Source organism: Hoplias malabaricus, chromosome 6, assembly GCF_029633855.1.
Source record: "Hoplias malabaricus isolate fHopMal1 chromosome 6, fHopMal1.hap1, whole genome shotgun sequence".
NCBI lineage: Eukaryota > Metazoa > Chordata > Actinopteri > Characiformes > Erythrinidae > Hoplias > Hoplias malabaricus.
In genome coordinates this window covers 13198348-13219368 of record NC_089805.1, presented here as the reverse complement: position 1 = coordinate 13219368, position 21021 = coordinate 13198348, and the positions used below count along the sequence as shown (strand labels likewise).

General features: G+C 49.5%; 1 protein-coding gene across 1 annotated transcript in view; it reads right to left on the bottom strand.

The window, feature by feature from the left end:
• arid1ab (AT-rich interactive domain 1Ab) overlaps positions 1–14963 on the bottom strand; it is a 44334-nt gene extending 29371 nt beyond the window's left edge. Inside the window, exon 1 of the mRNA XM_066675465.1 lies at positions 13645–14963. Coding sequence (XP_066531562.1) covers positions 13645–14514 — 870 coding nt within the window. The 5' untranslated portion in view covers positions 14515–14963. The remainder of the gene's footprint in view (positions 1–13644) is intronic.
• Positions 14964–21021: the final 6058 nt, after the last annotated feature.

Sequence of the window (21021 nt, the reverse complement as noted above, 5' to 3'; positions counted from 1 at the left end):
ACACACACATTCACTCATCAAACCCATCCACACACACACACACACTCATCAAACCCCTCCACACACACTCATCAAACCCCTCCCCACACACTCCTCAAACCCCTCCACACACACAAACTCATCAAACCCCTCCACACACACACAAACTCATCAAACCCCTCCACACACACACAAACTCATCAAACCCCTCCACACACACACAAACTCATCAAACCCCTCCACACACACACTCATCAAACCCCTGCACACACACACACACACACTCATCAAACCCCTGCACACACACATCAAACCCCTGCACACGCACACACATCAAACCCCTCCACACGCACACACATCAAACCCCTCCACACACACACGCGCACTCATAAAACCCCTCCACACACACACACACACTCAAACCCCTCCCCACACACGCACTCAAACCCCTCCCCACACACGCACTCAAACCCCTCCCCACACACGCACTCAAACCCCTCCCCACACACGCACTCATCAAACCCCTCCCCACACACGCACTCATCAAACCCCTCCCCACACACGCACTCATCAAACCCCTCCCCACACACGCACTCATCAAACCCATCCACACACACTCATCAAACCCATCCACACACACACACTCATCAAACCCCTCCACACACACACATACTCATCAAACCCCTCCACACACACACATACTCATCAAACCCCTCCACACACACACATACTCATCAAACCCCTCCACACACACATACTCATCAAACCCCTCCACACACACACACATACTCATCAAACCCCTCCACACACACACACACACACTCATCAAACCCCTCCAAACACACACACATACACTCATCAAACCGCTCCACACACACACACACACACTCATCAACACGCTTCCCACACACACACACACTCATCAACACCCTCCACACACACACACACTCATCAAACCCCTCCACACACACACATCAAACCCCTCCACACACACTCATCAAACCCCTCCACACACACACACTCATCAAACCCCTCCACACACACACTCATCAAACCCCTCCACACACACACACACACTCATCACACACACATACCCCTTCAGACACACACTCCATACCCCTTCACACACTAACCACTCCATACCCCTCCACACACTAACCACTCCATACCCCTCCACACACACAAACCCAAAACCCTCCACAAACAAATCATCAAATCAATTTTATTTGTATAGCGCTTTTACAACTGATGCTGTCACAAAGCAGATTTACAGAATTCCAGTAAGAACAAGATTTAACATAAAAAGGTTTAAAAAAAATAATAAAACACTCAAACACTTCCACACACTCCTCAAACCCCTCCACACACACAAACTCATCAAACCCCTCCACACACACACAAACTCATCAAACCCCTCCACACACACACACACACTCATCAAACCCCTGCACACACACATCAAACCCCTCCACACGCACACACATCAAACCCCTCCACACACACACACGCGCACTCATAAAACCCCTCCACACACACACACACACTCAAACCCCTCCAAACACACATCAAACCCCTCCCCAAACACGCACTCATCAAACCCCTCAACCCACACACACGCACTCATCAAAACCCTCCACACACACTCCTCAAACCCATCCACACACACACACACATTCACTCATCAAACCCATCCACACACACACACACACTCATCAAACCCCTCCACACACACTCATCAAACCCCTCCCCACACACTCCTCAAACCCCTCCCCACACACAAACTCATCAAACCCCTCCACACACACACAAACTCATCAAACCCCTCCACACACACACAAACTCATCAAACCCCTCCACACACACACAAACTCATCAAACCCCTCCACACACACACTCATCAAACCCCTGCACACACACACACACACACTCATCAAACCCCTGCACACACACATCAAACCCCTGCACACGCACACACATCAAACCCCTCCACACGCACACACATCAAACCCCTCCACACACACACGCGCACTCATAAAACCCCTCCACACACACACACACACTCAAACCCCTCCCCACACACGCACTCAAACCCCTCCCCACACACGCACTCAAACCCCTCCCCACACACGCACTCAAACCCCTCCCCACACACGCACTCAAACCCCTCCCCACACACGCACTCATCAAACCCCTCCCCACACACGCACTCATCAAACCCCTCCCCACACACGCACTCATCAAACCCCTCCCCACACACGCACTCATCAAACCCATCCACACACACTCATCAAACCCATCCACACACACACACTCATCAAACCCCTCCACACACACACATACTCATCAAACCCCTCCACACACACACATACTCATCAAACCCCTCCACACACACACATACTCATCAAACCCCTCCACACACACATACTCATCAAACCCCTCCACACACACACACATACTCATCAAACCCCTCCACACACACACACATACTCATCAAACCCCTCCACACACACACTCATCAAACCCCTCCACACACAAACACACTCATCAAACCCCTCCACACACACTCATCAAACCCCTCCACAACCACACACACACTCCATACCCCTCCACACACTAACCCCTCCACACACAAATCATCAAAACAATTTTATTTGTATAGCGCTTTTACAACTGATGTTGTCACAAAGCAGCTTCACAGAATTCCAGTAAGAAAAAGATTTGACATGAAATGGTTTAAAAATAAATAACACACTCAAACCCTTCCACACACACTCCTCAAACCCCTCCACACACACACTCCATACCCCTCCACACACACACACACGCCATACCCCTTCACACACACACTCCATACCCCTCCACACACACACACACACACTCATACCCCTCCACACACACACACACACACTCAAACCCCTCCACACACACACACATTCACCAAGCCCCTCCACACACACACCAAGCCCCTTCACACACACACACACTCACCAAGCCCCTTCACACACACACACACTCACCAAGCCCCTCCACACACACAAACCCCTCCACACGCACACAAATCCCTCCACACACACACACACACTCATCAAACCCCTCCACACACACACACACACACACTCATCAAACCCCTCCACACACACACACTCTTCAAATCCCTCCACACACACACACTCACTCACACTCATCAAACCCCTCCACACACACACACACACACACTCATCAAACCCCTCCACACACACACACTCATCAAACCCATGCACACACACACACTCATCAAACCCATGCACACACACACACACTCATCAAACCCATGCACACACACACACACTCATCAAAGCCCTCCACACACACACACTCATCAAAGCCCTCCACACACACACACTCATCAAACCCCTCCACACACACACACACTCATCAAACCCCTCCACACACACACACACTCATCAAACCCCTCCACACACACTCATCAAACCCCTCCACACACACACACCAAACCCCTCCACACACACACACCAAACCCCTCCACACACACACACCAAACCCCTCCACACACACACACACTCATCAAACCCCTCCACACACACACACACTCATCAAACCCCTCCACACACACACACTCATCAAACCCCTCCACACACACACACACTCATCAAACCCCTCCACACACACACACACACTCATCAAACCCCTCCACACACACACACACTCATCAAACCCCTCCACACACACACACACACTTATCAAACCCCTCCACACACACACACACACTCATCAAACCCCTCCACACACACACACACACTCATCAAACCCCTCCACACACACACACACTCAAACCGCTCCACACACACACACTCATCAAACCCCTCCCCACAAACGCACTCCCCACAAATGCACTCATCAAACCCCTCCCCACAAACACACTCATCAAACCCCTCCACACACACACACACACTCATCAAACCCCTCCACACACACACACACACTCATCAAACCCCTCCACACACACACACTCATCAAACCCCACCACACACACACACACTCATCAAACCCCTCCACACACACACACACTCATCAAACCCCTCCACACACACACACACTCATCAAACCCCTCCACACACACACACACTCATCAAACCCCTCCACACACACACACACTCATCAAACCCCTCCACACACACACACACTCATCAAACCCCTCCACACACACACACTCATCAAACCCCTCCACACACACACACTCATCAAACCCCTCCCCACACACACACTCATCAAACCCCTCCCCACACACACACTCATCAAACCCCTCCACACCCACAAACTCATTCAAACCCCTCCACACACATAAACACACACATCAAACCCCTCCACACACACACTCATTAAACCCCTCCCCACACACGCACACATCAAACCCCTCCCCACACACGCACACATCAAACCCCTCCACACACACACACTCATCAAACCCCTCCACACACACACACTCATCAAACCCCTCCACACACACACACTCATCAAACCCCTCCACACACACACACTCATCAAACCCCTCCACACAGACACACTCAAACCCCTCCACACACACACACTCATCAAACCCCTCCACACACACACACTCAAACCCCTCCACACACACACACTCATCAAACCCCTCCACACACACACACATCAAACCCCTCCACACACACACACTCATCAAACCCCTCCACACACACAGACACTCATTAAACCCCTCTACACACACACACACTCATCAAACCCCTCCACACACACACACACACATCAAACCCCTCCACACACACACACTCATCAAACCTCTCCACACACACACACACACACACACTAATCAAACCCCTCCACAAACACACACACACAGACATTAAACCCCTCCACACACACACACTCATCAAACCCATCCTCACACACACACTCATCAAACCCCTCCACACACACACACACACTCATTAAACCCCTCCCCACACACGCACAAGCACTCATCAAACCCCTCCCAAAACACACACTCATAAAAACCCTCCACACACACTCATCAAACCCATCCACACACACACTCACTCCCTCATCAAACTCATCCACACACACACACACACACTCATTAAACCCCTCCCCACACACGCACAAGCACTCATCCAACCCCTCCCAAAACACACACTCATCAAACCCCTCCACACGCACTCATCAAACCCCTCCACACACACACACACGCACTCATCAAACCCCTCCACACACACCCACGCACTCATCAAACCCCTCCACACACACCCACGCACTCATCAAACCCCTCCACACACACCCACGCACTCATCAAACCCCTCCACACACACCCACGCACTCATCAAACCCCTGCACACACACACGCACTCATCAAACCCCTGCACACACACACGCACTCATCAAACCCCTGCACACACAGGCAGACACTCAAACCACTCCACACCCACGCACTCATTCAAACCCCTCCACACACACACGCACTCATCAAACCCCTCCACACACACACGCACTCATCAAACCCCTCCACACACACACGCACTCATCAAACCCCTGCACACACACACGCACTCATCAAACCCCTCCACACACACCCACGCACTCATCAAACCCCTGCACACACACCCACGCACTCATCAAACCCCTGCACACACACACGCACTCATCAAACCCCTGCACACACACACGCACTCATCAAACCCCTGCACACACAGGCAGACACTCAAACCACTCCACACCCACGCACTCATTCAAACCCCTCCACACACACACGCACTCATCAAACCCCTCCACACACACACGCACTCATCAAACCCCTCCACACACACACGCACTCATCAAACCCCTGCACACACACACGCACTCATCAAACCCCTCCACACACAGGCAGACACTCAAACCCCTCCACACACACTCATCAAACCCCTCCACACATACGCAGACACTCAAACCCCTCCACACACAGGCAGACACTCAAACCCATCCACACCCACGCACTCATTCAAACCCCTCCACACACGCACTCATCAAACCCCTCCACACACACGCACTCATCAAACCCCTCCACACACACGCACTCATCAAACCCCTCCACACACACGCACTCATCAAACCCCTCCACACACACGCACTCATCAAACCCCTCCACACACAGGCAGACACTCAAACCCCTCCACACACACTCATCAAAACCCTCCACACACACGCAGACACTCAAACCCCTGCACACACAGGCAGACACTCAAACCCCTCCACACCCACGCACTCATCAAACCCCTCCACACACACACGCACTCATCAAACCCCTGCACACACACAAGCACTCATCAAACCCCTGCACACACACGCAGACATTCAAACCCCTCCACACACAGGCAGACACTCAAACCCATCCACACCCACGCACTCATTCAAACCCCTCCACACACACGCACTCATCAAACACCTCCACACACACGCACGCACTCATCAAACCCCTCCACACACAGGCAGACACTCAAACCCCTCCACACGCACTCATCAAACCCCTCCACATGCACTCATCAAACCCCTCCACACGCACTCATCAAACCCCTCCACACGCACTCATCAAACCCCTCCACACGCACTCATCAAACCCCTCCACACGCACTCATCAAACCCCTCCACACGCACTCATCAAACCCCTCCACACGCACTCATCAAACCCCTCCACACGCACTCATCAAACCCCTCCACACACACGCAGACACTCAAACCCCTGCACACACAGGCAGACACTCAAACCCCTGCACACCCACGCACTCATTCAAACCCCTCCACACACACACACGCACTCATCAAACCCCTCCACACGCACTCATCAAACCCCTCCACACACACACACTCATCAAACCCCTCCACACGCACTCATCAAACCCCTCCACACGCACTCATCAAACCCCTCCACACGCACACTCATCAAACCCCTCCACACGCACACTCATCAAACCCCTCCACACACACACTCATCAAACCCCTCCACACACACACTCATCAAACCCCTCCACACACACACTCATCAAACCCCTCCACACACACACTCATCAAACCCCTCCACACACACACTCATCAAACCCCTCCACACACACTCATCAAACCCCTCCACACACACTCATCAAACCCCTCCACACACACGCAGACACTCAAACCCCTGCACACACAGGCAGACACTCAAACCCCTCCACACCCACGCACTCATTCAAACCCCTCCACACACGCACACACTCATCAAACCCCTCCACACACACACACACTCATCAAACCCCTCCACACACACACGCACTCATCAAACCCCTCCACCCGCACTCATCAAACCCCTCCACACACACACGCACTCACAAACCCCTCCCCACACACACGCACTCACCAAACCCCTCCCCACACACACGCACTCACCAAACCCCTCCCCACACACACTCACTCACCAAACCCCTCCCCACACACACTCACTCACCAAACCCCTCCCCACACACACTCACTCACCAAACCCCTCCCCACACACACTCATCAAACCCCTCCCCACACACACACTCATCAAACCCCTCCCCACACACACACTCATCAAACCCCTCCCCACACACGCACTCATCAAACCCCTCCCCACACACGCACTCATCAAACCCCTCCCCACCAAGCCCCTTCACACACACACACACACTCACCAAGCCCCTTCACACACACACACTCATCAAACCCCTCCACACCCACGAACTCATTCAAACCCCTCCACACACACACTCACTCATCAAACCCCTCCACACGCACTCATCAAACCCCTCCACACACACACTCATCAAACCCCTCCACACACACACGCACTCATCAAACCCCTCCACACGCACTCATCAAACCCCTCCACACGCACTCATCAAACCCCTCCACACACACGCAGACACTCAAACCCCTGCACACACAGGCAGACACTCAAACCCCTCCACACCCACGCACTCATCAAACCCCTCCACACACACACGCACTCATCAAACCCCTCCACACACACGCAGACACTCAAACCCCTGCACACACAGGCAGACACTCAAACCCCTCCACACCCACGCACTCATCAAACCCCTCCACCCGCACTCATCAAACCCCTCCACCCGCACTCATCAAACCCCTCCACACACACACGCACTCATCAAACCCCTCCACACACACACGCACTCACAAACCCCTCCCCACACACACGCACTCACCAAACCCCTCCCCACACACACTCACTCACCAAACCCCTCCCCACACACACTCATCAAACCCCTCCCCACACACACACTCATCAAACCCCTCCCCACACACACACTCATCAAACCCCTCCCCACACACACACTCATCAAACCCCTCCCCACACACGCACTCATCAAACCCCTCCCCACACACGCACTCATCAAACCCCTCCCCACCAAGCCCCTTCACACACACACACACACTCACCAAGCCCCTTCACACACACACACTCATCAAACCCCTCCACACCCACGAACTCATTCAAACCCCTCCACACACACACTCACTCATCAAACCCCTCCACACGCACTCATCAAACCCCTCCACACACACACTCATCAAACCCCTCCACACACACACTCATCAAACCCCTCCACACACACTCATCAAACCCCTCCACACACACGCACGCACTCATCAAACCCCTGCACACACAGGCAGACACTCAAACCCCTCCACACCCACGCACTCATTCAAACCCCTCCACACACGCATTCATCATACCCCTCCACACACACACGCACTCATCAAACCCCTCCACACGCACTCATCAAACCCCTCCACACGCACTCATCAAACCCCTCCACACGCACGCAGACACTCAAACCCCTCCACACCCACGCACTCATCAAACCCCTCCACACACACACGCACTCATCAAACCCCTCCACACACACACACTCATCAAACCCCTCCACACACACACGCACTCATCAAACCCCTGCACACACACAAGCACTCATCAAACCCCTGCACACACACGCAGACATTCAAACCCCTCCACACACAGGCAGACACTCAAACCCATCCACACCCACGCACTCATTCAAACCCCTCCACACACACGCACTCATCAAACACCTCCACACACACGCACGCACTCATCAAACCCCTCCACACACAGGCAGACACTCAAACCCCTCCACACGCACTCATCAAACCCCTCCACACGCACTCATCAAACCCCTCCACACGCACTCATCAAACCCCTCCACACGCACTCATCAAACCCCTCCACACGCACTCATCAAACCCCTCCACACGCACTCATCAAACCCCTCCACACGCACTCATCAAACCCCTCCACACGCACTCATCAAACCCCTCCACACACACGCAGACACTCAAACCCCTGCACACACAGGCAGACACTCAAACCCCTCCACACCCACGCACTCATTCAAACCCCTCCACACACACACACGCACTCATCAAACCCCTCCACACGCACTCATCAAACCCCTCCACACACACACTCATCAAACCCCTCCACACACACACTCATCAAACCCCTCCACACACACACTCATCAAACCCCTCCACACACACACTCATCAAACCCCTCCACACACACTCATCAAACCCCTCCACACACACGCAGACACTCAAACCCCTGCACACACAGGCAGACACTCAAACCCCTCCACACCCACGCACTCATTCAAACTCCTCCACACACGCACTCATCAAACCCCTCCACACACACACACACTCATCAAACCCCTCCACACACACACACACTCATCAAACCCCTCCACACACACACTCATCAAACCCCTCCACACACACACTCATCAAACCCCTCCACACACACACACTCATCAAACCCCTCCACACACACACACTCATCAAACCCCTCCACACACACACACTCACCAAACCCCTCCACACACACACACACACACTCACAAACCCCTCCACACACACACACACTCACAAACCCCTCCACACACACACACACTCACAAACCCCTCCACACACACACACACTCACAAACCCCTCCACACACACACACTCATCAAACCCCTCCACACACACACTCACCAAACCCCTCCACACACACACTCACACACACTCACCAAACACCTCCACACACACGCACGCACTCATCAAACCCCTCCACACACAGGCAGACACTCAAACCCATCCACACCCACGCACTCATTCAAACCCCTCCACACACACGCACTCATCAAACACCTCCACACACACTCATCAAACCCCTCCACACGCACTCATCAAACCCCTCCACACGCACTCATCAAACCCCTCCACACGCACTCATCAAACCCCTCCACACACACGCAGACACTCAAACCCCTGCACACACAGGCAGACACTCAAACCCCTCCACACCCACGCACTCATTCAAACCCCTCCACACACACACACGCACTCATCAAACCCCTCCACACGCACTCATCAAACCCCTCCACACACACACTCATCAAACCCCTCCACACACACACTCATCAAACCCCTCCACACACACACTCATCAAACCCCTCCACACACACACTCATCAAACCCCTCCACACACACTCATCAAACCCCTCCACACACACACACACTCATCAAACCCCTCCACACACAGGCAGACACTCAAACCCCTCCACACCCACGCACTCATTCAAACTCCTCCACACACGCACTCATCAAACCCCTCCACACACACACACACTCATCAAACCCCTCCACACACACACACACTCATCAAACCCCTCCACACACACACACACTCATCAAACCCCTCCACACACACACACACTCATCAAACCCCTCCACACACACACACACTCATCAAACCCCTCCACACACACACTCATCAAACCCCTCCACACACACACTCATCAAACCCCTCCACACACACACACTCATCAAACCCCTCCACACACAAACAACACACCTCAAAACGCTCCACACACACTTTCATTAAACACCTATATACACACACACACACACACTGGAGCTGGGAGAAACACACTGGCAGCCATTTTATACGAGCTGTATTCCAGTCCGGGTCCAGTCCTGCAGTTACAGTGTTTACCCACATCCCTCTCACACACACACATCCCTGATCAAACGGATCAGAGCCATATCAATCTGCCAGGTGTGTTACAGCGGGAGGGTGTTACCTGCTCAGAGCAGGGGGCTCAGCCACGGGTGGGGGTGTGGAGAGAGAGACAGAGAGAGAAGAGCAGAGCTACAGAGAAACTACAGACCCAGCTCAGCTCAACCCGGGACTCCTCCGTTAGCCAGATAACTTAATCCCATACTCAGCACTGCACAGAGCGAGTGTCTCATCGAGAAACTGGACAGTAAACACGGAGCTGTGGAGCAGGTGTGGAACTGAAACTCTCACCTGCCTCATTTTCTCCCTCCTCTCCTTCACCTGCCCCTCTCTCCAGCCTCCTCCCCCTCACCCGTCTGCTCACCTGTGTGTTCTAGTTTAGCTCTATTTCGGTGCTAATATACCTGCTGGATTATCTCTGTGTATCACCAGGTTTAGAGGTCAGTTGCTGTGTTACCTGTTGGTCAGGTGTTGTTTACCTGCTTGTTCAGCTGTTAGTTTAACTGGTTATTTAGCTGTGTGTATACCTGCTAATTTAGCTATAGCTCTTGGGTCCTCTTCTAATGTCACATTAGCTGTTTCACCTGAGTGTGTTTAGTTGGTTTACCTGTTAGCATAGCTGCAAGTACAAGCATTTACCTGCTTGTGTAGATGGTAGTTTAACTGTTGTGTTCCTGGTTATGGCTAATCTAGTATTAGTGGAGCTGCTACTTTAAGTGTTAGCTGAGCTCTAGTGTGTAGCTTACCTGCTAGCTTAGTTTCAGGATTACCTGTTAATTTACCTGAAAGTTTACCTGCGGTTTTGTTTAGCTGCAACTTTACCCGATAGTGTAGCTGTTGTTTACATGCTTGTCACTGGACAGTTATGCTGTTTGTTTATCTCTAGCTTGTAGTTTAAGGCAGTTTGTTTATATTTAGCTAAGAATTTAGCACTTATCTCAAGTGGTGATACCTGTTTCACCTGTTCAGTGACTGGTTTAGCTAATTGTTTACCTGACAGTGTTTCGTTTAGTCAAGTTGTTACCTTCTTGTTTAATCTGTTGGTTTAATTTATTTACCTGTTGCTAGAGTCAAAACAGTAGTTTATTTATCTGTGGTTAATGACTTAAAGAAATTTACCAACATGTATTTTATAAGTTAATGTAGTAATTTGCCTTCTGTTTTTATTAGTGCAGTAATTTACCTGTTATTTATGAGTTAGTACACTAATGTACCTACCTGCCCTTTAAATAAATACAGATTACCTGTTTATGAGTTAGTGCAGTAGTTACCTGTATATGATTTAAGTTATAATGAAGTTTACCTGTGCTTGGGAGTACAATAATGTACAAAACTCTACTCACTACAGTAGTTGTTTACGGGTTCGTATAGCAGCCTGTTTACCTGTTCATGGGTTATTAATGTAGTTTACCTGTTTACAGTTTGTTAGTTTGTTAACCTGTTTAGATTAGTGCAGTAATTTGTTTACCTGTGTAGATTAGTACAGTTGATTACCTATTTATATTAGTACAGTAGTTTCTGTCTAGATTAGTATTGTAATTTATCCGTTTATATTAGTACAGCTGTTTACCTGCCAAAATTAGTACAGTAATTTGTTTACCTGTATGTTACTGTAGTTTACCTGTTTACATTTGTACAGTAGTTTATTTACCTGTTTACATTAGTAGAGTAGCTTACATGTTTATATTAGTACAGAAGTTTACCTGTTTAAATACAGTAGTTTGTTTACCCAATTATGTTAGTACGTTAGGTTACCTGTTTTAGTACAGTAGTTCGTTTACCTGTCTACATTAGTATAGTAGTTTACCTGTTTATATTAGTACAGCAGTTTACCTGTCTATATTAGTACAATAGTTTATTTACCTGTTTATATTTGTACAGTAGTTTCTGCCTCTTAGTACAGTAGTTTGTTTTATGTATTTACACTAGTACATTTGTTTGTTTACCTGTATAGATTAGTATAGTAGTTTACATGTTTAGATTAGTACAGTAGTTTGTTTACATTAGTATGGTAGTTTACCAATCTAGATTACTACAGTAGTTTACCTGTTTATTTGTACAGTAGTTTGTCTCTATTAATATAATATTAATGTAAACATTGTTTACATGTTTAGATTGGTACAGTAGTTTGTTTACCTGTTAGAATTTGATACACTAGTTTACCTGTTTACAGATTAGTAAGGTAATTTGTTTACCAGCTGAGAGGTAAGTAACAGTTTGTTTACCTGTTTATAACAGAGTACAGTTGTTTAACTGTTATTCAGTTAGTGCAGTAGTTTATCTGTTTGAGAGTTTGTGCAGCAGTGGGTTTATGGCTAAGTTGAGCAGTTTATTTACATGTTGACAGCTTATTAATGTAGTTTGTTTACCTGTTGTTTATGAGGAAGTACAGCTGATTGTTTACTTGTTATTTACAGGTAAGTACAGTGGTTTGTTTACCTGTTGTTTGTGAGAGTGTAGCAGTGTGTTTACGTGTTAGTGAAGTAGCTTGTTTACCTGTTGTTTATTGGTTTGTGGTTTGTTTATCTGCTATTTGAGCGTTATTGCAGTATTGTTTTTACCTGTTGGTTGACCTGGTTCCTGCCGAGCGACGGAACGCCGTTCCCGGGGCTGACCGGGGGCGGGTGGTGACTTCTCTGCTGCCAGCCCGCGGTGTAGGGAGCTCCGTCCACGGGTTTGGGCGCTCCGTCCTGGGCGTTGAAGTCGCCGTGGGCCGGGGGGTATCCGGGGTAGGTCCGGCCGGCGCTGGGGGAGGTGAGCAGCTGGTTGAGGGTCGGGGTGGCGGTGGGCTGCGGGGTGAACCGCTGGGTGCTGTACGGTCCCACGGCTGGTTGTTGTTGTTTGTTCACGGGAGTTGGAGCTCCTCCGCCGCGGGGAGAGCCAGTTCCTGTGCCGCCGCTCCCGGCTCCAGGTCCCGGTCCTTGTCCGTACCCCGGGGCCTGGTACTGAGTCCGGTTTGGGAAGGGCCCGTACCCGCCGCTGTAGTGGTTCGGGAAGTCGTGAGAGTTGGGCGGGTAGGGCTCCAGCGCAGCGGCCATGCCAGGGCTTTGTTGTCCGCCATGTTGATGAAAAGGGCCGCGGCTGTAGTGCTGGCTGTAGCCGTACGGAGGCGGGGGGAAGGAGGCAGAGGACGGCGGGACTGGCCCAGGGGCTCCGTGGGGCTCGGGACCGCTCTCGTTCTGGTTATTGTTATTGTTATTATTGAGGACTCTGTTCTTCATGTCCTCCCCGCCTGCTCCCGCGCCCCGCTCCTCTGCGCCGTCCTGCGGCTCCGGGTCCCGCCGCGGAGAGCCTCCCTCAACCCGCGGCTCCCGGCCCGATCTCCCGCCCGCGGCCGCCGCAGCCACCGCCGCCGCGCCCTCGGGCTCTCGCTCCGCTTTCCGCAGCTCCGCCGCCGCATTCGCGCTCAGAGCCGCCACCTGAGCGGCCATCGCACAGCTCCAATGTCTCTCTCTCTCTCTCTCTCGTACTCTGTTCCACTGCGACTCACTCACTCACTCACTCTCTCTCTCTCTCTCTCTCTCTCTCTCTCTCAAACACACACACACACACATATACACTCACAGTCCTGCTACGAACATTAACACACTCATTTGCTCAATAAAGTCCCCATGTTAATCCTCACTCCCGCTCCGGGTCCAGCTTCTCAAAGCAACGGGGAAAACCGATAACTCTAATAATAATAACAATAACAATTAAAGTAACCCAGATTAAATATAAATAAAGGTCCCGCTTTCATTTAGTTTAATTCTCGCCGAGCTGTAGTTTTGAACAAAACCAGGAACCAAAAGCAGCCCAGAGGAACCGGACCGGACCGGGCCGCGGGTCGCAGAGCGAGACTGAGCGCGAGGAGCCAGCACGAGGCTCCGCGAGACACAGCCATCTTCACCCGAGCGCGCGGACACCTCAAACACGCGGAACGGAGCGGAGCACGCGCGGATTTGGATCCGGACTCAGAGTTTACACCGACTCCAGCACAAAACCAGATCTGCTTCGAGACACCGAGACAGCTGCGAGAGACAGTCCGGTCTCAGACAGACAGCAGGGGACTCAAACAATCACAAAAACACTTATTCTGGGACTGTTCCTATCAACACAGGGGACATCTTATACCTCTTTTTAAACTAGTAAGAAGAGGTCTATGGGCAATACACAACATGTTCATGAAGTTCTTTGCACAAAATCTTTCTCATAGAGATCCCCTCAGCTCTGTTCTCACCAGCTCCAGTCCCTTTCAGAACGAGCCCTTTAAGGGCTCTGTCACTTTTATGCAAATAAGATGTTGCTGGCCACGCCCCACCCATCCCATATTTAAGCAGGTGAGGGGTGGTGCCAGGGTGGTTCTATGCAATTTTCCTTATTGTGACGTCACAACAGTGGAGCCACCCAAACGACTGGTAGAAGCATATGATTCCTGACACGAATATCTCTCGCCTGACTCACAGAACAGGAGTTATAGGGCCATCAGAGACCCAAGTGGAAATACAAAAGCACGCAGAGAGATGGGATTAGGGTTAAGTGGTTTCCTATCCTTCTCTGAAAGTTACATAGTGCTGTTTCTGCAGTGCTGAGCCCAGGGTAGCTATGTCACAATCTTTGTTCTCCTGGTTACAGCTCAGTGAAGCATCACAATGATTTTGAAGCTGGAATTATAAAGGCTCAGCACCAGCTATATGAAAGTGTCAAACAAATAAATACAGTGGAATTTGAGTTCCTAACTTTTGTTTATTGATAGTCAGAAAGCATGTTATTTCTTACTAATTCAAGGAATAAGAATTAAAAGACAGTTGGTCCACCCCCCAAAGGTGTTCGGAAACTCTTATAGGCGTCTTGCATGTGACGTAGATGGTGGACAACAACTCTAGAAGTTGCACTTAATTTAATGGAAAATAATGCGAAAAGGTGTGTTGGTCTTGGCTGCAATAATTTAGTGTACAGTGGGACATCTGTGCACAAATGGCCCAAAGATCCCAAAATATCCAGAAAATTGACTAAATTTGTCAACTTTAAATGGGCACTTTGGAAAGGACGATCCGCTCACTCCGTTATCTGTAGCTCATTTCACTGACGCTTTTCCAACAATATGGGCATGTAAGGAAACCAACGAAAGGTGTTCAAGAGCCTCTGTATACATGGAGGTAAACAGGGTAAGTACACTTACTTCGCTTGTTTTAGTTGGTGTTAGTTAACATTAGTTTGACTTGCTAAACTTGGTGGCTCATTATACTAGGCTACGTATCACTAGTTGCATTACGGAGGTTTATAGTGTCGGATGAATTCGAGTTCGACTTCGATCACATTTACAAGAATAATGGTACCTCTAAATTTTAGTTTAGCTTATTGCTAGGCTATTGTCATGAATAATGTTTGTTATTTAGCTAGCTAGATACTGTCATAACAGTCAGTCATAACGGTGTTTTACTGCGGCGTTGTTCAGCTGTTGTCCACCAGTGATGTCATGGTTGCGTTCAAGAATTTCCGTAGCGAGCTTGGGTTTTTCCGTTAATTTAATAAAATTTTCAGTTTTATAGCAAATTAAGCATGCTATTTTCATTTTAATTCATACTTATATATGTCAGTAACTAAAATAATGTGAAATATTCATGGAGGTAAATTAAGTGGTTTCTAGCCTTTAAGGTAAAAATATTACAAAGAGTTGCTTTAAATGTTGAAAATGTCTGTGGAGCAGCCAGGAATAATGAGAACAAATCAAAAAATAAAACCTTTATTATCTCAAATTTTTATTCGCTCCTGTACGCTTACATTGTGAAACTTTTGAAATTTTTAAAAACATTTCTTTCATAAGCATTTATTTGAAAACTCTGGAACAGTAAACATGTTAAAGCTAGGGCAACTAAAAAAAATATTTTGTATGCAATACATTAAAATTTATTTACATTTTATTTAAATTTACAAATTTATATACATTTATTTTAATTTTATTTAGTCTCATACTAATGTGATTTACTGAAATAATTGTAGCATGTTTTGTTCAATAAAAGAAAACAAATACGAACACAAATATTTCTACATATTAAAACAGTACCCTGTTAGTTCAGAGAATTTGCCTCCTCTGTCAGGAATGAGTAATTACAGGAGGAGGACATTGTGCTTTAATAGAGACTTTTCCTTAAGACTGAGTGTCACCATGTCTTTAAACAAACACAGATCACAGACTGCACCTTTAAACACCACACACACTGCACTTTTAAACAACTCACACTGCTGCCTTAAGATAAGTTGCACTGTTTAATTCTGTATTCAAAATGACATAATTACATTATATCAGTGCTCTAGTTGTTTTCTTACGTCCAAAACACAGAACACTAATGAATGTTAAAGAATGTAAACAATTACACAATAAAAGCACACATTGGGGTATATTTATTTACCTGAAAATGCACCACTGTCTGAAGTTCGAAGGTTAGTTTTGTTTTGGTTCGGATCCGCAGTCACTGACCGGCCCGCGGCACTGCTGGAAGTTCCTGACGAACCCCTGAAGGTGGATCTGTGTTTATAGAGCAGTGCTGTAACTGTTTATATATTAACAATAAGAAAACTCATCTACAGCTAATATACATAACAAAGGTGTTCTAATGTGATCTATTACAAAATAAAAGTCTCCTCAGTGCATCCTTCAGAATAAAAGTAAAACATAAACAGCCTGTGTCTGAGAGAGTGTGTGTGTGTGTGTGTGTGGGGGGGGGGGTAGACAGAAAGAGACAGTGAGAGAGAGGATGGGGGATGGACCAAAAGCAGGAAGTAAAAAAAATGCAGAGAGAGAGAGAGAAAATAAAGGCCAATCAGCCACAAAAATCACAATATAGACTTATACAGAGAAGCTGATCTCTTTCTCCCCCCCCCCTCTCTCTCTCTCTCTCTCTCTCTCAGGCAGCATGGGAGTGTAGTGTGTGTGAGTATGTGTATCTAATGTGTGTGTGTGGGGGGGGGGGGCAGAGAGAGAGCAGCTCTTTTTCACAATGCAGAGACCCAGCCACTGCCGAAATACACCCAACTCAGACACACACACCCAGAGGAGTCACCCAGAGCTCCACACTGTGCACACACTGCAATACAACATCAGGGCTTTATATGTAGAAATATTCTCCACACACACACACACACATACACACACAGAGAGAGAGAGAGAACACACTGAATGATCACTGTATTAGGAACCTGCCTTATCTCTCTCCTCACTGTCCCCTCTCTTGGCTCCACTGTCCCCTCTCTGAGCTCCACTGTCCCCTCACTGTCACCTCTCTCAGCTCCACTGTCCCCTCACTGTCACCTCTCTCAGCTCCACTGTCTCCTCACTGTCCCCTCTCTCAGCTCCACTGTCCCCTCACTGTCCCCTCTCTGAGCTCCACTGTCCCCTCACATTCCCCTCTCTCAGCTCCACTGTCCCCTCACTGTCCCCTCTCTGAGCTCCACTGTCCCCTCTCTGAGCTCCACTGTCCCCTCTCTCAGCTCCACTGTCCCCTCTCTCAGCTCCACTGTCCCCTCACTGTCCCCTCTCTGAGCTCCACTGTCCCCTCACATTCCCCTCTCTCAGCTCCACTGTCCCCTCACTGTCCCCTCTCTGAGCTCCACTGTCCCCTCTCTGAGCTCCACTGTCCCCTCTCTCAGCTCCACTGTCCCCTCTCTCAGCTCCACTGTCCCCTCGCTCAGCTCCACTGTCCCCTCACTGTCCCCTCTCTGAGCTCCACTGTCTCCTCACTGTCCCCTCTCTCAGCTCCACTGTCCCCTCTCTGAGCTCCATTGTCCCATCACTTTCCCCTCTCTCAGCTCCACTGTCCCCTCACTTTCCCCTCTCTCAGCTCCACTGTCCCCTCACCGTCCCCTCTCTCCGCTCCACTGTCCCCCCACTGCCCACAGGATGCTGTTGGCTGGATGATGTTGGTCGTTGGACAGATAAGGCCTGGTCTGTAAAGCTTAAACCAGAGGTGGACGTATATTTGGTCTCTGGAGCAGAGGACATGAGTTTGAAGGCAGTTCATTGGATGAGATGCCTCCGTCTAAGAGAGAGAACGCTCCGGGCTCAAGTTCAGTGTTAAACCAGTCTGTGTGAATAAAACACAGAGCAGAACTGGAGCTGACTTGAGGACACTCTCTCTCTCTCTCTCTCTCTCTCTCTCTTGGTTCTGTCCTGAGAGAGTGAAAAAGAGAGTGTGAGAGAATGACGGAGAGAGAGAGAGAGAGAGAGAGAGAGAGAGAGAGGGTTGTGTAGGAGCAAAATACTTGGACACAAGCCTTGGTCCAGTCTGAGTGGATGAATCACATGATACACACACCCACACACACACATTCCCATCACAATAAACCAGGCACAATTTCAGCTCTAAAATCTTTAAACCATTTAATTTATTTAAAAGCTAAATAAATAAACTTTTTCTTGTGTTTCATGTGTCTTTTCTTTGGTTTGTTTCTGTTACTGCCCCTTTAAGACTGATGTATGCAAATGAGCGCTGTTCTAATTGGCTATGTCTCATTTAAACACCTGGCTGACTCACTCGTTATATTTTCAGCATAAATGGGCGGAGCTAATCTAGTGTAGACTGAAGTAGAAGAGGAGGCACTACATGCATGTAAATAGAAGGGGAGGGGCTATACTGAAGTAAACAGAAGGAGAGGGGCAACCCTGAAGTAAATAGAAGGGGAGGGGCTATACTGAAGTAAACAGAAGGAGAGGGACAACCCTGATGTAATTAAAAGGGGAGGAGCTATACTGAAGTTAAACAGAAGGGGAGGGGCAGCCCTAATGTAAACAGAAGGGGAGGGGCAACCCTGATATAAAAAGAATGGGAGGGGCTATACTGAAGTAAACAGAAGTTGAGGGGCAACCCTGATGTAAATAGAAGGGGAGGGGCTACATATACATAAGTTGAAGGGGAGGGGCAACACTGATGTAAAAATAAGGTGAGGGGCTACATTGATGTAATAGAAGAGGACTGGCCTCCCCCATAGCCCCTCACACACACACACACACACACACTCTCTTACTATGATGCATCACCACTGCTTGTTCTCTGCGGTCGCTATGGCGACGAGTCTGGAACCGGGCCAGAGAAGTTGAGACTCGCTTCATTTTCAAGATTTACACCCTCTCTTTATTATCCAGAACCTAAGGGTAAAGAACCACAGTTTATCACCAGAACAACTGGGCTGTGGGTCAGAAAGGACGTGGAGGGAAAAAAGCAGCTGCAAATGAGTCTGAGAGGGAGTGTCCCAAGGAGAGTAGACACTGGGGGGTAGAGGTGGTGTGAGGAGGTGAATGAAGGGAGTGAGAGTGAGAGGGTGAATTGTGAGTTGGTGAGGGAGTAAAGAATAGGCGGTGAGAGGATGAGGGAGTGAAGGGTCAGGGTGTGAGAGGGTGAGGGGTGAGAGTAAAGGATGAGAGGGTGAGAGGATGAGGATGAAAGAGTGAGGGAGTGAAAGGTGAGAGGGTGAAGGGGTGGGAAAGTGAAGGGTGAGAGTGTGAGGGAGTGAAGGGTAAAGGGGTGAGGGTGTGAGGGAGTGAAGGGTGAGAGGGTGAGGGAGTGAAGGGTGAGAAGGTGAAGGAATGAGGGGTGAGGGGGTGAAGGGTGAGAGGATGAGGGGTGAGAGGTTGAGAGAGTTAATGTGAGAGAGTGAGGGAGTGAAAGTTGAGAGTGTGAGGGGGTGTGAAAGTGAAGGGTGAGAATTTGAGGGAGTGAAGGATGAGGGTGAGGGAGTGAAGGGTGAGAAGGTGAGGTGGTGAAGGAGTGAAGGGAGAGAGGGTGAGGGCATTAGGGGTGAGGGAGTGAAGGGTGAGAGGATGAGGGGGTGGGGTTTAGAGGGGGAGAAGTGAAGGGTGAGAGAGTGAGGTCATTGGTGTGAGGGATTGAAAGGTGAGGGGGTGAAGTGTGAGATGGTGTGGGTTTTGGGGGTGAGGGAGTGAAGGGTGAAGGGGTGAGGGA